The sequence below is a fragment of the Ictidomys tridecemlineatus genome, chromosome 1, assembly GCF_052094955.1.
Source record: "Ictidomys tridecemlineatus isolate mIctTri1 chromosome 1, mIctTri1.hap1, whole genome shotgun sequence".
Taxonomy (NCBI): Eukaryota; Metazoa; Chordata; class Mammalia; order Rodentia; family Sciuridae; genus Ictidomys; species Ictidomys tridecemlineatus.
In genome coordinates this window covers 243,782,557-243,796,710 of record NC_135477.1, presented here as the reverse complement: position 1 = coordinate 243,796,710, position 14,154 = coordinate 243,782,557, and the positions used below count along the sequence as shown (strand labels likewise).

The following is a 14,154-nucleotide window of genomic DNA, read 5'->3' as shown; positions in this document are numbered from 1 at the left end:
TTGTTTTCTTGTCATTATTCCCTAAGCAATTTGCCTGGCATTTACATTGTATTTGGTATTGTAAGCAATATGGAGATTAGAAAGTACACAGGTCATGTGAAAAATTTTGCCATTTTACATAAGACACTTGAGCATCTGTGGATTTGGGTATCCTGGAGAGGTCCTGGAACCAACCCTTCAAGGATACCAAGGGGTCCTGGAACTAACCCCCTAAGGACTATTTTGCTAGCACTAGAAATAGTAGTTAAGGTAATTATGATTAATATGTTCAATAATTAGAAAATGTGATACAGAATTTCAGAAGGCAAATTTTGAAAAAAAAATTCATGGGAGATTGTAATTGTGAAAATATGAGAATCTTTAAACCAAAAAAAATAGTAATGGAAAGTAAGAACTTAATGAGAGGCACAACAGCAGATTGTACAGGGCTGAATAAAGCATTAGTAAATTGGAATAGGGCTAGATGATTATATCCAGATTGAAGCACAGAGAGAAGAGAACAGAAATAAGTGTACAAGACATACAAGACATTGTTTTATATAAAATTTTCAGTATAGTTTGTGTCAGAAAGAAAATAGATAAGACATAAGAAAATATTTGAAGTAGTGTTTTCCAAATTGATGAAAGATATCAAATTGTTGGTTCATAAGTGCTGTGAACCTTAAGCAAAACGAGGTGAAGAAAATCATACTTATTTACATTTTCATTAAACTGATGAAAATCAAAGAGAAAGAGAAAATCTTAAAAGATGCCAGAAAAAAAATGAGAGATTGCCTTCAAAGGTGCAACAATAAAGCAGACATTTTTTTTCCCTCAGAAATAATGGGAACCAGAAGCAATGTAGCAGCTTCTTCAAAGCCATAAAAATTTTTTTTTAAAAAAGTGTTAACCAAAAATTTTCCATGTGGCTAAAAAATATTCCAAAGTAATATAAATAGATATATTTTCAAAAAACTATGTATGAGGAAATAGGTGTTGGGCAGACACTCCACAATGTCTGCTTCAGAATGAATAAGACTTGGAAAGTAATAGCTGATTGATATTTGTAATAAATATGAACATACATATGTGTCTAAAGATGAATAGAAGGGGTCCCATTTTATCCCTATTCTTTAGCATGATACAGGTCATTACAGGTGACCTATGAGGCCTTGCAGGAAACTTATATGGAGGAGCTTAGAGCAGTGCATATCAAGTAGCAAACTTGCATATTAGTGTCATGCAAATTGCCCAAGGTCCCAGCTGGACAGTGAAGAAGCAGGTGGACCTTCTTAGATTGACCTTTCATGCTCACCTTGTTCACACACCTTTGCCTTTTTTCTCTGATTTCTTTGAGATTTTCTTGAGACTGATGGCCCAACACCTTTATTGGAGTTCAGGGCATTACCAAGATTTCCCACAGGGAGTTCTAGTTGATGAGTTTAAAGTAAGCAGATATGAGTCCCAGGAGGTCATTCTGGGACTGAAAGATGATTACTGGTTTTGTGACATACCTGCACAGTCCGTATGGGAGGTGTGGCGGGGGTATCCATAGGTCGAGTCAAGTAGGTTGCGTCTAGGTGTTCTATAGAGAAGTGGTTACCAGAGAGCATATGGGTTGATTGACCACATTGAGGAACCAGAGGGTGAGGGATTGGTATGGAGCTGTAAATTGTGTCAACTGGGCCCTGCTTCTGATATAAAAAGTTTAAATTTATATTCAAAATAGATGCTCAAGTAACATAAAGCTACAAGAAGTCACTATAGTCTTTTTAGAGTTTCTATTTAAGATTTGATTCTACACCCATTTACTTTTTTTTTTTTTAAATACTGACAATGAAAAAGTACTTGTTTGATGATGTTGCTGATATTTGTAATTTACTGAATAGGGCAGCAGAAAAACATACTGGCAGTGTTATCTAATTTTGCTAATAATACAGTTTTAGGTTTCAGAGTTCCTGGGAGAGCTTTACGCTTCCATTATTTAAAAGGAAACTTAAAGGTGCAAAAGTGAACAGTTGACCTTTTTCCTTGAATTTATCCTCCACCACTATGGTAACTCCAGCTGGATCCCCGAGACCATGAGAGGATGGCTATCTTCTGACCCTTCCACCTTCTTTAAGCTCAGTCACTCTGGGTCCACACTGAGCAAGGAGTAGCTTCAATGGCTGGTATTGCTGCCACTGCTCAGGGAGCCTCCACACAGTCCCAGGATTTCCCACCTGCAGCTCACGAGGTGCTCTTGTTATTTAAAGCTGAAGATCATTGTCTAAGCAGCAACAATGCATTCTCCCATGCCAGAAGTGAATGCAGGGGACATGAGTGGGGTGTGTGTGTGTGTGTGTGTGTGTGTGTGTGTGTGTGTGTGTGTACACATTTATATATCTCTAGGCTGGGAGGCAAAAAGTACTGAAGTAGCCAATATCTATTGAGAGTTGTGGTCAGCCTCCAAAGTAACATGTGGCATTACAGAGTTTATAGGTATCTTTCTTTAATGCTCCACCACAAAACTGAATTTGGATTAAAAATTCTTCCATCATTGAAAAGGCAACCTCTTCTGATCTGAATTTTTGTTGAAATCCTCACGATGTGATGGTATTAGGAGGTAGGGCCTTTGGGAGGTTCCAAGGGTGGATCCCCATGGATGGGATTAGTGTCCTCATACAAGGAAACCAGAGATACCTCTTTTCACTATCTGAGGATATAATGAGAACACAGTAGTCTGCCACCTAGAAGAGGGCCCTTAATCAGAACTTGACCATGCTGGTCCCCCGATCTCAGACTTCCAGTGTCTAGCACTGTGAAAAAAAAAATTGTTGTTGTTGTTGTTTAAAAAACACAGTATAAGGCTGTTTATTATAAAAGCCCTCAACTGACTAAGACACAATCTAATTACATTTTAGAAATAGAATTGACAAAATAGTAATAAAATTAGAAACATAATGTGTAAAAAAAAATACTCATGCAATTGAGAGATGAAACTACTGCTTTGTTCTCTTCAAATGAATCTGACATCTCCATGTAAGATTCGGCGATGGATGTCTCTAAACCTGATGGCCATATGCTTCTGCCAGCAACAAATGTTTGAGAAATATCCTGGATGGGTTTTTATTGTTGTTGTTGCTTATAAATCATACTCACATATTTCCATAGTAATGTATTTTGAATTATGACACTTTCTATCTTTGTATGAAAAACACAGGGAGTAAAAAGCTATATTTTAAAAAGGAAATTTGAAGAGTTTCTCTCCACACTCTAAAAATAATCTAGCATATTGTCATACCCTTTCAATCAGATTCATCAAGAGTAATTAAAGTTTAAATTCTTTATTATAAATTTATTAGAGATTTCAAAAATATAAGAAGTAGATATGAAAGTATAATAAAACCCACTATACTCATTACTTACGTGTATTTACCGCTGTATGGTCCATCTTATTTCTCCTATACCTCCATATCTCCCTTTCCAATTTTGGAAAGGGAGATATGGAGGTATAGGAGATACTTTAATTATATATTATATACTTTAATTATATACTTTAATTATTTTATTTTCAATACTTTAATGTATTGAAAATAAAATAATTCCACACTAGATATGGAATTATTTTATTTTCAATACATTAAAGTTATATTATACTCCATCTAGTTACAAAAAAATGAATATGAGTAAAAGAAGACATAGAGAAGGAAGGGAGAAGAGAAATGGTAGGAACAAAGACCCAACTAAGGATGCAGGGTATGAGAAAGGGAAGGAGTAACACAGGTTGGTTATTGTTTTATTCTTATAAATATAAATTCAAGTGAAGTAGCAAGTTTGACTTTGTGTAAGTTTATTTGCTTTAATTTTAAAAAGACCCCAGTTAGTGCATATTTACCTTCAGAGAGTTCTGTTCTGCCTCAAACTCATGGGTCCTGATGACTGTGCATTGCAAACACTTCTAGATGCTATTCAGAGCCAGGATTATTTGATCCTTCCCAGATGGTGGATATTTTGGAATCTGAACCACTATACTCTGGGTTTCCTTGCCACTAAAACAAACAAAGTAAAAGGGCATTTTTCTGAACTTAGGTATTATTTTGTTTAAACTCTGGCTAAAAGGCTTCAATAAAGGTAGAAAAAATGTAAAGCTGTGGAAGAGTAAATACCACCATACAGCAACAAGTTTCAACCATAGGAGGATAATTGGGTAACTTTCCTATCTCCTCAAAAAAAAGCTCCCTTGCTAACTGATCCTGGACTCTGCTGACCTCCAGGGGGAGCCCTGTGGCAACAGAATCTAAGACTCCTCAGCAGAAGGGTCAAAATTAGTTTGAATTGCAACTGCATTATTTACTGAATGGGGCAATGTTTCTGATAACTGAAACACAAATGTTGATATTCAAAGGATTAAAGACCAATGGTAGCAATTACAGATGACGATAATGGGAATTGAGTCAATTGTATTACCTGGGAAACTCTATGAGCTAATAACATACAATAATTTACAGTAACGTGACTACTGCAGCACAGAAGTCTACCTTCATGGGCTCATTATGATGTAAATGTTACACAAAGCCATTGTGAGATCCTGAAGCCCAACATTCTCATCCACGATGCCTTTGGTTGATGTATTAAGGAAGAGTGATTTTGGGGGGAGAAAAAAAAAACAAACACTACTTATTATTGTTTGATACAAAGGAGCAAGGGATCTGTTACTTAAAATCAACAGAAAATACCATCTTGACACTAAATCATCAGACTTCGACAACAGTAATCATTTAGTAATGTTAATTGCACTTTGGGAATCATATTAAGGCTCAGCCCAAGGGCTCCGGTATTCTAATCTGCATTCTGTTGTATGTCTTTTATTTTATTCTTTGAGCATGAAAGTGAAAGATGCAATTCTACTGCTTTTTATTAATATGGCACCTGTTATTCAAAACAGTCCAAAGGCTTTCAAAGAATAGATGTGCTTATAGACTATATATCATGAATATGTTCAAAACAGGCAGGTTACTAAGCAAGCAGACTTACTTGTGAACTAGAGTCAAATGCATATGTTCTCCTTTTGTAAATACTAATCAACTGAGAGTCGAAACCATCCTATGAACTCATTACCATTTAGATTATTAAGCCAAAAAAACTATGATGTCTGATATAAATTCTAATCATAAAATAGCATTTTCAAGTTCTACCTTCAAAGTGCTAGCTGCTAAGATTGATTATCTGTGACATGTTCCTGTATACTTTGGGGAATACAAAGACACAGGTTAAACAGATAGATATGGCAAAGAAGGAAGAACTCGGCTTAAGGAAAGCAGTGGTGTCCTTTGGAAAGGGGCTGGCCACAGAGTGTTGATGTGGGAACAAGGTTTGCTTTATAGGATTCTAATTTAGTTTTAGTCAAATTATGAGTTAAAAAATATTGATGGTTATTGACATGTTTCTTGATCCAATCAGACTTCTGCATTCTGACTTCTTTTTTTAAAGTTTTTTTTTTTTTTAGTATTTATTTTTTAGTTGTACTTGAACACAATACCTTCTATTTTATTTATGTATTTTTATGTGGTGCTGAGGATCAAACCCAGAGCCTTGCACATGCTAGGTGAGCATCCTACCGGTGAGCCACAACTCCAGCCCCACATTCTGACTTCTTTACAGGTGAAAAGTAACGCACAGTAGGCCCACTGTGATCTAACTTGGTGGTGTTTCTGAAGGTAAGTAGAGGAAGAGGGAGGAAGCGAGTAACCACCCACCCCGCTGTGACTGATACACTGAATGTCACTTTACACACTCCTGCGACACATAGGCACACCGTGCACTACTGAGAGCAGGATTGCAGGGGAGATAGGTGTTTTAGCCTCAGTCAGTTGACTGTTCCTTCCCCTCTCCCTTCTTCCCCCAGCTTTACATACATGAATGAATAAGAAAAATGGAGGCAGCAAGCTGGGATTGTGATTCAGTGGCAGAGCACTTGCCTAGCTCATGTGAGCCACTGGGTTCCATTCTCAGCACCATGAAAAATAAGTAAATAAAGCAAAGGTATTGTGTCCATCTACAACTAAAAAAAAAAAAACAAAAAAAAAATGACATTTTTTTGTTAAATGGAGGCACCGAAGGGTTCTTCCTTGAAAAATCAGACACGAATTAGGGTATGTAGAAAGTAGTTCCCAAGCAACATTCTTTCAAAGAGGAAACTAGATTGGAAAGGCTTTGAAAAAAAATCAAATCAAGTTTATTGTGTGGATGGATCTTTGAGTCCCAATTTGAAGAGAAAGGGGAAAAAAAAACCTATGAAAGTAAATCTCTTAGACACTAAAGAAATAAGAACACTACCTGGATATTTAATCACATTGAAGAACCATGTTCAACTATGACAGTCTTATTGTGATTATGTTTTTAATATTTATTTTTGTTTATAGGTGGACACAATATCTTTTTTTTAATTTTTAGGTGGTGCTGAGGATTGAGCCCAGTGCTTCACGCATGCTAGGCGAGCGCTCTATCTCTAAGCCACAATCCCAGTCATCATTATGTCTTTTAAAGTCTTCTTGTCTTAAAAATACAAACTGAAATATTTATGAACTCGGTGATGTCTGGGTGCTTCTAGTCCTTTGGTGCAGTGAAGAGGGAGAGGAAAACGCCCAGATTTGAGACAGGATTGTGAGTTGGCAATTATTGAATCCCAGTAATGGGTACACAGGGCTTATTATGCTATTCTGTTTATATGTTTTAACAATTTTTCACTAGCAAACATTTTTTTTTTGCAATCCTTTTCTCTCAAGGACTGGCTTATAGTTCTGTGAGCTCTTTATCTATATAATAATATGCTTATTAGTGACATCCAAAACAATCAACAAAAAATTGATTGCTTTATGTTATTCAGGAAGAAAATACCCTCAGCTTCCACCATGACTTTTTGTACAGGACAAGATGAATACCAGTCATTTAAAGTGGAAACTCTGGGTCTCTAATAACGGGATTCTTTCCAAGTAGCAACACATTTCTATAATTTGTTACACTGTGATGGAGTTAAAACTGCAGTGGATAGGTTCTTAAAACAATAAAAGCATTTTGATAAATCATAGGCACCATAAAGAAACAATCACACATTTCATAAAGTATCCTTGGGGAATTGTTAATCACCTCAAAGTAAAATGAGGGCACCTACCCAGATCTGGCTTGGACATAACCTTCTCAGAGAGTGTCAAGTTTAGCACCGATTTCCAAATATGCACGGGAAGCTGGAGTGTACAGACTTTGAGGCTAAACAGCTCTGTCATTATTACTGCCTACTACCTCCTTGCTGGCTTCACAAAGAGCTGTGAATCCTAAAGGGCAGGATCTGCCAGCATTCATTACAACTTCAGTTCAATTAAAGGTGTTTGGGTTTATGTTTTGCAACAGTAATGAAATAGCAAACACAAGAAAACACTTGTCTTATGACCTAGAAATAGCAATAGAGAGTCTAAGGGGCAAACAAAGATAAGTTTCTGGAAAAAATCGTGTTTTGTGTGTTTATTTTTCTTCCAGAACTCCAAATAGTTGTGTTGGCAGGGAGTCTGCCCTCTCCTGAAGACTAGGAGGTGTTTACAGAAATCGAAAGTTCCAGCAGTATATTTCCATGAGCTCATTACCAGTTCCAGTTGTACCTTTTAGATTTCACATGTAGAAAAGAATATCCACGCAAGATAAACCCCTGTTTTCAGCTTGTGTTTTAATTACAAACAAAGGACTGGAAGTCAGAGATTTAATTACTGTAACAGCGGGACATCATTAGAATCCCTGCTCTGGTCACTATTATTCAAAGCAGGCCACTTCTGGCCTGCCTCACTATGCTAATCAGCCTAGTCCCTTGGCTCCTCCTCCTTCCAGTCTCCTTTAAGAACTGTACAAGTCCAGCTGTCACTGAGGGCAACTCAGACTAGGCACAGGCATAGGAATCACTTGATTTAACCCCGCACCACTTTTTACTTGACTCCAGCAGTCATCTCTAAGTACCGAAGAAATTGGATTTCACATCAGCAGACAAGAATTACCAAACTTACCAAAACTGTAATCTGTTAGAAATAGTGACTTTGCAGGATTTTAGACTACAAGAGAAGAAAGTTTCAATTTGCTTTGAAGTAAAGGGACTAAGTCTCATTTTTAGCCAAATGAATTGGCATCATTTTATGTAGGAGAAGTAACATTGGTAAATATTTATTTCAGGAGTCATGACTTGGAAAAACTTGGAAGTTTATTAGCAGAGTAAATGTTTTACACACAAGCCAGGATCTGCGTGTACCTGTGGTTCCGGGTGCCTTCTGGGGACCAGTGTAGGTGACGGGCTGGGGGAAGGAAATGCCCTAGCAATTCTCCAGCCACAGCCAGACTGCTGGTACCATGTCTACCACACAAAGAAAGGGCAGCAGCCACCTGTTCACCAGTCCGAGCACCTGTCACCTGCAGGAGGATCAGCGACAGCAAGGTGAGTCTGTCTGGCTAATGAGTTCCATGCTCTGTGACTTTCTGTCTATTTTCATTTCCAGAAGAATGGTGGGCTGATGCAGTATCTGTACAGTCTTGTAAAAATGATGTACAATCTTGCATCTTTCAACTCTCAGAGAAGGTATAACGATGAGGCATAATAATGGGTTAACTTGGATTGTCTATTGAGTTTCAAAGTTTCATCATGAACTGGGAGACCATGAGATCGCATGTTCCTTGGAAACTTATGTGCTTAAACTTCTATTCACTGTCAGTTTTTAAAAGTTTGCTAGTTTTTTTTGTTTGTTTGTTTGTTTTAATTCAAAACACCCATGCAGGCAAGGCTCAATTGGCTCCAGGATGGTTTTATCTGAGAGTAGGTTTATAGTTAGCTTGGAACCATCCCCCTGTGTCATCACAGTGGACAAAGTGGGACACTTGTGAACTTTGTTTAAGACTAACTTTTTCTGGATCTCTGACTGATTCATATGTAAAAATTATATATGAATACATAAATATTGTCAATTCTTTCCTTTTTATGGTGCAGGAACAGCTGGAAATGAACCAGGAAAAGTGTTAGGTTTCACTTGATGGGCACTTATTTAGAACTAAACTAACCCACCTCTCAGCCATTTTCACCAACAGTTGTTTTAAAATTTCAAATCCATTGCCCACCCAGCTGCACTAGTTAGTGGAAGAGGATTGACATGAATAGACAAGACGATTCTTCCAATCCACTCTATCAGAGACATCAAGGACCCTTGTGGGAAGGCTGGGTGCTCCCAGAGGTGAAGGATGTACCAGACATTTCTAACTTCTCCTCAGTAGCTGTGATGGATCTGTTTACATATGGATCCAGGCTAGGAGCTCTTCATTTATTTTCCTCTAGATATAGTCTTAGATTTCTGTGAGATAAATAATAGTGATTGATGGCCAAAACCTCCCCCTTCCAAGGTGGTGTCTGTGTGCTAACATTTATGTGACAGTGTCCAGCCACCTCTGTGTATGAATACATAGTGACTTCATCACACTGTGCGAGGCTTAGCACAGTGTGGGTAGGAAATACTTCATGTTAAATGAAGATAATGTGAAGTTTTCAGGTCACGCTAGACCATTAAGCCTAAATTAAATTATTTTGAACAAAGTGCCTTAGAGTGTGAAGTCCGGAAGTGCACTGGGGTTTAGACATGGCTCTGTAAAAAGTTTTTCTTCTTCTATTAGTAGATAACCCTAGTTTATCACAGGCTTTTTGTTTGTTTATTTGCTATTCGTTTTGTTCAAAATGTTTAAAAGTACCCCACCCCTGGCAATTGCTGATTGAATTTTTATTTTATAAGATTTGGTGAGGGGAGAATAAAGCATCTGATAAAAAAAAAAAATCCCCTGTCACCCCACCACCTGAAGATATGTTATTCTCAACATTTTAATGTCTACTCTTCTAGCTTTTTCTTTTATGCACATGTATAAATCTATATTGCTTGTTTTTTAAAAATAAAAATAGACATTTTGTACACAGTGCTTTGTAGACTGCTTTTTCTTTTAACAACATGATGACCAAATTCCCAATTGCCTGTACCAGGCTCAATTGACTCCAGGATAGTTTTATCTGAGAGTAGGTTTAAAGTTTTTCTTCTTCAACCTTATTTTTAATGGTTGCATACTATTCCTTCATATAGATGAAGCAAAATTCCCTTAGATGATTCCCTACTGTTAGACATTGCATTTATTTCTAATTCTTCACTATTAGAATCAACACAGCATTGAACCGGAATGAGTGACTGGATCTTTGTTTTGATATAGGATTATTTTCTTGGGTGAAAGTCTTAGAGGTAGAATTGTATCTTCAAAGTATTGAGCTTTCTTTAAACTTTTCTTTTTTCTTTTTAATTTTAATTAATGAACTTTTTTTTTGTCAAATAGTTTTCCAATAAGCAGTGAAGGGATATGCTTTCAGTAATACTGGGCAGTGTTTTACAAATTCTTTCCCAATTTTGTAAGTGGAAACTAATATCTGTACTGTTGTTTTAATTTAAGGCAGTCTGTCTTGGTGGGTTCTCCTTTAACTCCCATATCCAGAGAAGCCTGGAAATGTCATTATGAAGAAGTTCCAAAAATACCAACAAGACTAGAAGTCTGGTTTTCTTTTTCAGACTGAAACTTTTTGCTTAGAATGTTTTGAAAGCAACCGTGTTCTTCTACGGCTGAGCCTCAAAAATATCTGCCCACATAAACCACAATTCATGGAGTTGTGAAGCATTGACTGCTACTCAAAAAGTCATCTGGAGATCTGAGTTGTCAAGTGACGCTGGGTAGTGTTTGCTCTGCTGTTAAATAGCGTTCCAATGACTGGAATTTAAAGTTTATATTTATTCCAGTCCCGGAGTTTAAAAGTAGTCATTCAGTGCAGTGACCCTGATATTTTCTCCAAGTTATATTTACACCTTGCTATTATGCAGAGGTCAGCAAAGGTGCATGAAAGCAAAGCCTTTTGGTTTGAGAAGGAGGTCTGGCTGTAGGTTTGATCAAGGAAGCACCCTGGGGTCCTGGCTTTGGCTTCTCAGTTAAATCTTCCAGCCCCCTTATTTAGCACACAGACTATGATCAACTGACAGTTAACTCTTTTGAAGAGCTTCCATACATACGTGTTTTCTAACCCTCCATGCTGTATGTCAAAGTGCCTGGGTTAATTCCAAGGTATTTGACAATTTCCATGCAGTTATTCACAAAAGTGTACTTTTTTGATTGGTCACATAAATAAAAGTCATTTATTCTCCAGCAATTATGTGACAACAACTATGTGCAAAGAATTGTGCCTATTGCTGGTTGTGTAAATGGAACTACGTCCGCTAAGCCATGATTTCCTGTCTTCAATACGTTGACATTTCATGGCCACAGATGCTGTCTTTGTCCAGAACAGAAATCTAGGAAGTTGATCCTGTGACCTCCTTTGACTATTAATATGTATGTCTACAAACCTCAGCAAAGCTCTTCACACAGGTCATGTACTAGGCAGGCAACTACCCTCATGCTTTACAGTGCTTTATTTTTTAAAAGTGGTTTCAAATACATTATCTCATTGAATTCTTGCAACAACCAGATGAAATTGTGTGTCACAGTTCTCTAGAGAAACAGAACTAATGGTGGGTGTGTGTGGCAGGGGAGGAATTTATTTTATGGGATTGATGGGCACAATTACAGAGGTGGCAAGTCCATACGCTGCAGTATGGGCTAACAGGCTGGAGATCCAGGCGGAGCCAATATTACGGTTAGACAATGTTACCACTGAAGCATGGTCTTCATTACTCTGGAAGGTCAGTCTTCTAGTTCTATTCAGGCCTTCAACTGATACAGGAGGCCCATTCACACTGTGGAGGGCAATCTGCTTGACTCAAAGTTTACCAATTTAAATATAAATCTTATCCCAAAGCACCTTCACTGAAACATCCAAAATGTAGATCAACTCTATAGGTAATGTGGCCCAGACGAGTGGACACATAAAATTAACCATTCCAGATAGGTATCATTAGCCTCACTTTTGAGGATGTAGATACTAGGGATCTTCAAGATCAAGTGAATTTTCCAAGATTTGGCAGTTATGAAGATTTGGTTACAGTGTTCATTCTGCTATACACAGCTATTTCATAAAATCTATGATCCTAAGTTTACAATGTTTTTTTTTTTGTTGTTGTTGTTGTTTGTTTGTTTGTTTTGTTTTATATCAGAGAAACTCAAGCTGCCTTGGAATTCCTCCTGATTTTCTTTGCTCTGATACCAATTCTCTTGATACCAATTCTCTGAGTGTCCTATAATTCAGCTTGATTTGACACTATCCAGAATTAGGCGAGACCTCCTGCAACTTAAGGACTCAGTCTCAAAAACGCTGCCCCATTTTAGACATGACGCCAGCCACAAACTTCAGGTGTCCCAAGCCACCTGCACTTCTGCCAGGGCAAACACAAAAAGGCCTCCCACCAGCCCCTCAGATTTGATAATTCTCTAGAATGACTCACAGAATTCAGGAATGTTCTGTACTTAATGATTAGCATTTATTATAAAGGATACAGATGAACAGCCAGATGAAGAGATGTGTAGCACAAGATCTGGAAGGATCATGAGCACAGAAGGTTCTGTCTCCCTGGAGTCAGGGCTCGCCACGCTCCCAGCGCACTGATGTGTTCACCTACCAGACAGCTCCACTGAGCACAGTGTCTAAAGTTTTTATCTGGGTCTCATTTTGCAGGCATGATTGATGAAATCATTCGCCGTGTGATTGAACTCAATCCCAATCCTTTTCCCCATCCAGGAGGTTGCGGGGCTGAGGCTGCAAGGTCCAACCTCTAATGGTATATGTTTGGTCTTCTTGATGTGGCATAAAAATCATAAAAATCTAAAGGTCCCTGTGGGTTCGCTCATTAGCATAACAAAGACACACCTATCACTGCAAAAATTCAGAGTTTCTGAAGAACTGTGCTGGGAGTGGGGATCAGGACCAAATATATTATTTATCATATCACACTTTGCTGTGATTTTATGCATGAGCTTTGATCTGAACAAGCTTTGTTTAAGGCAGTTTCCTAAAAATCACAAATTTGGAAGACAAGAAATAAAGATTAATGTCATCAACCATTTATTTATTCAACATGTTTCTAATGAATACCTACTATGTACCAGATGCTCTATGAGACACTGGGAATGCAAACATGATTCCTGTCCAGGTTGTTTTCTCTTTTATTACTTCTCTCCCCCGCACCCCAGCTTCCATATATCAGAGATAACATAACCCTTGGCTTTCTGAGTTTGTCTTATTTCACTTAAACATGATGCTCTCGAGTTCCATCAATTTTCCTGCAAATGAGAAAATTTCATTCTTTATGGTTGAATACAACTCTGTTGTGTATACATGGCATTCATCCATTAATAGTCACCTAGGCTGGTTCCATTGTTTGGCTATTGTTAATTGTGCTTCTATAAACATGAGTATGCATGTATTACTATAGTATGTTGATTTTAATTCTTTAGGATTAATACAAAAAAGTAGTATGGCTGGGTCACATGGTGGTTCTATTTCTACTCTTGAGGAATCTCCATACTGATTTCCGTAGTGGTTGCATTAATTTACAATGCCACCAACAAAGTAAAAGTGATCTTTTTTCTCCATATCTTCTCCAGCATTTGATTGTTTTTATTCTTTTTTAATTTTTGTTTTTTTTTTAGTTGTTGATAGACCTTTAGTTTTTCTATGCAGTGAACCCATTGCCTCACACATGTCAGGCGAATGTGCTACCATTGATCCACAGCTCCAGCCCTTGTTTATATCTTGAGTGTTGCCATTCTGATTAAAGTGAGATGAAATGTCAATGTAGCTTTGATCTTCATTTCCATAATTGCTGAAGATACTGAACATTTCTTCATATATTTATTGGTCCTTTGTTTTTCTTCTTTTGAGAAATATCTGTTTAGCTCATTGCCCATTTATTGATTGGGTTATTTCTTTTTGTGTAAATTTTTAAAATTCTTTACATACCCTGGATATGAATCTTCTGACAAAAAAAGTAGCAAACAAAAGTCTTCCCCCATTCTATAGGCTTTCTCTTGACATTTTTTTTTCTTTTTCTGTGCAGAAGCATTTATTAATTCTTGGTATTATTTCCTGAACTTTAGAAGTCCTATTGAGAAAAGCATTGCCTAGGCCTGCCTGTATGTTGAAGTATTGATCCTACATGT

General features: G+C 37.4%; 1 protein-coding gene across 3 annotated transcripts in view; it reads left to right on the top strand.

Annotated features, from left to right (window-relative positions):
* Window positions 1-7,842: 7,842 nt before the first annotated feature.
* Ranbp3l (RAN binding protein 3 like) overlaps window positions 7,843-14,154 on the top strand; it is a 54,174-nt gene continuing 47,862 nt past the window's right edge. For all 3 annotated transcript variants that reach the window (XM_040273721.2, XM_040273723.2, XM_005325676.5), the window contains exon 1: window positions 7,843-8,431. In XM_040273721.2, coding sequence (XP_040129655.2) covers window positions 8,347-8,431 — 85 coding nt within the window. In that variant the 5' untranslated portion in view covers window positions 7,843-8,346. The remainder of the gene's footprint in view (window positions 8,432-14,154) is intronic.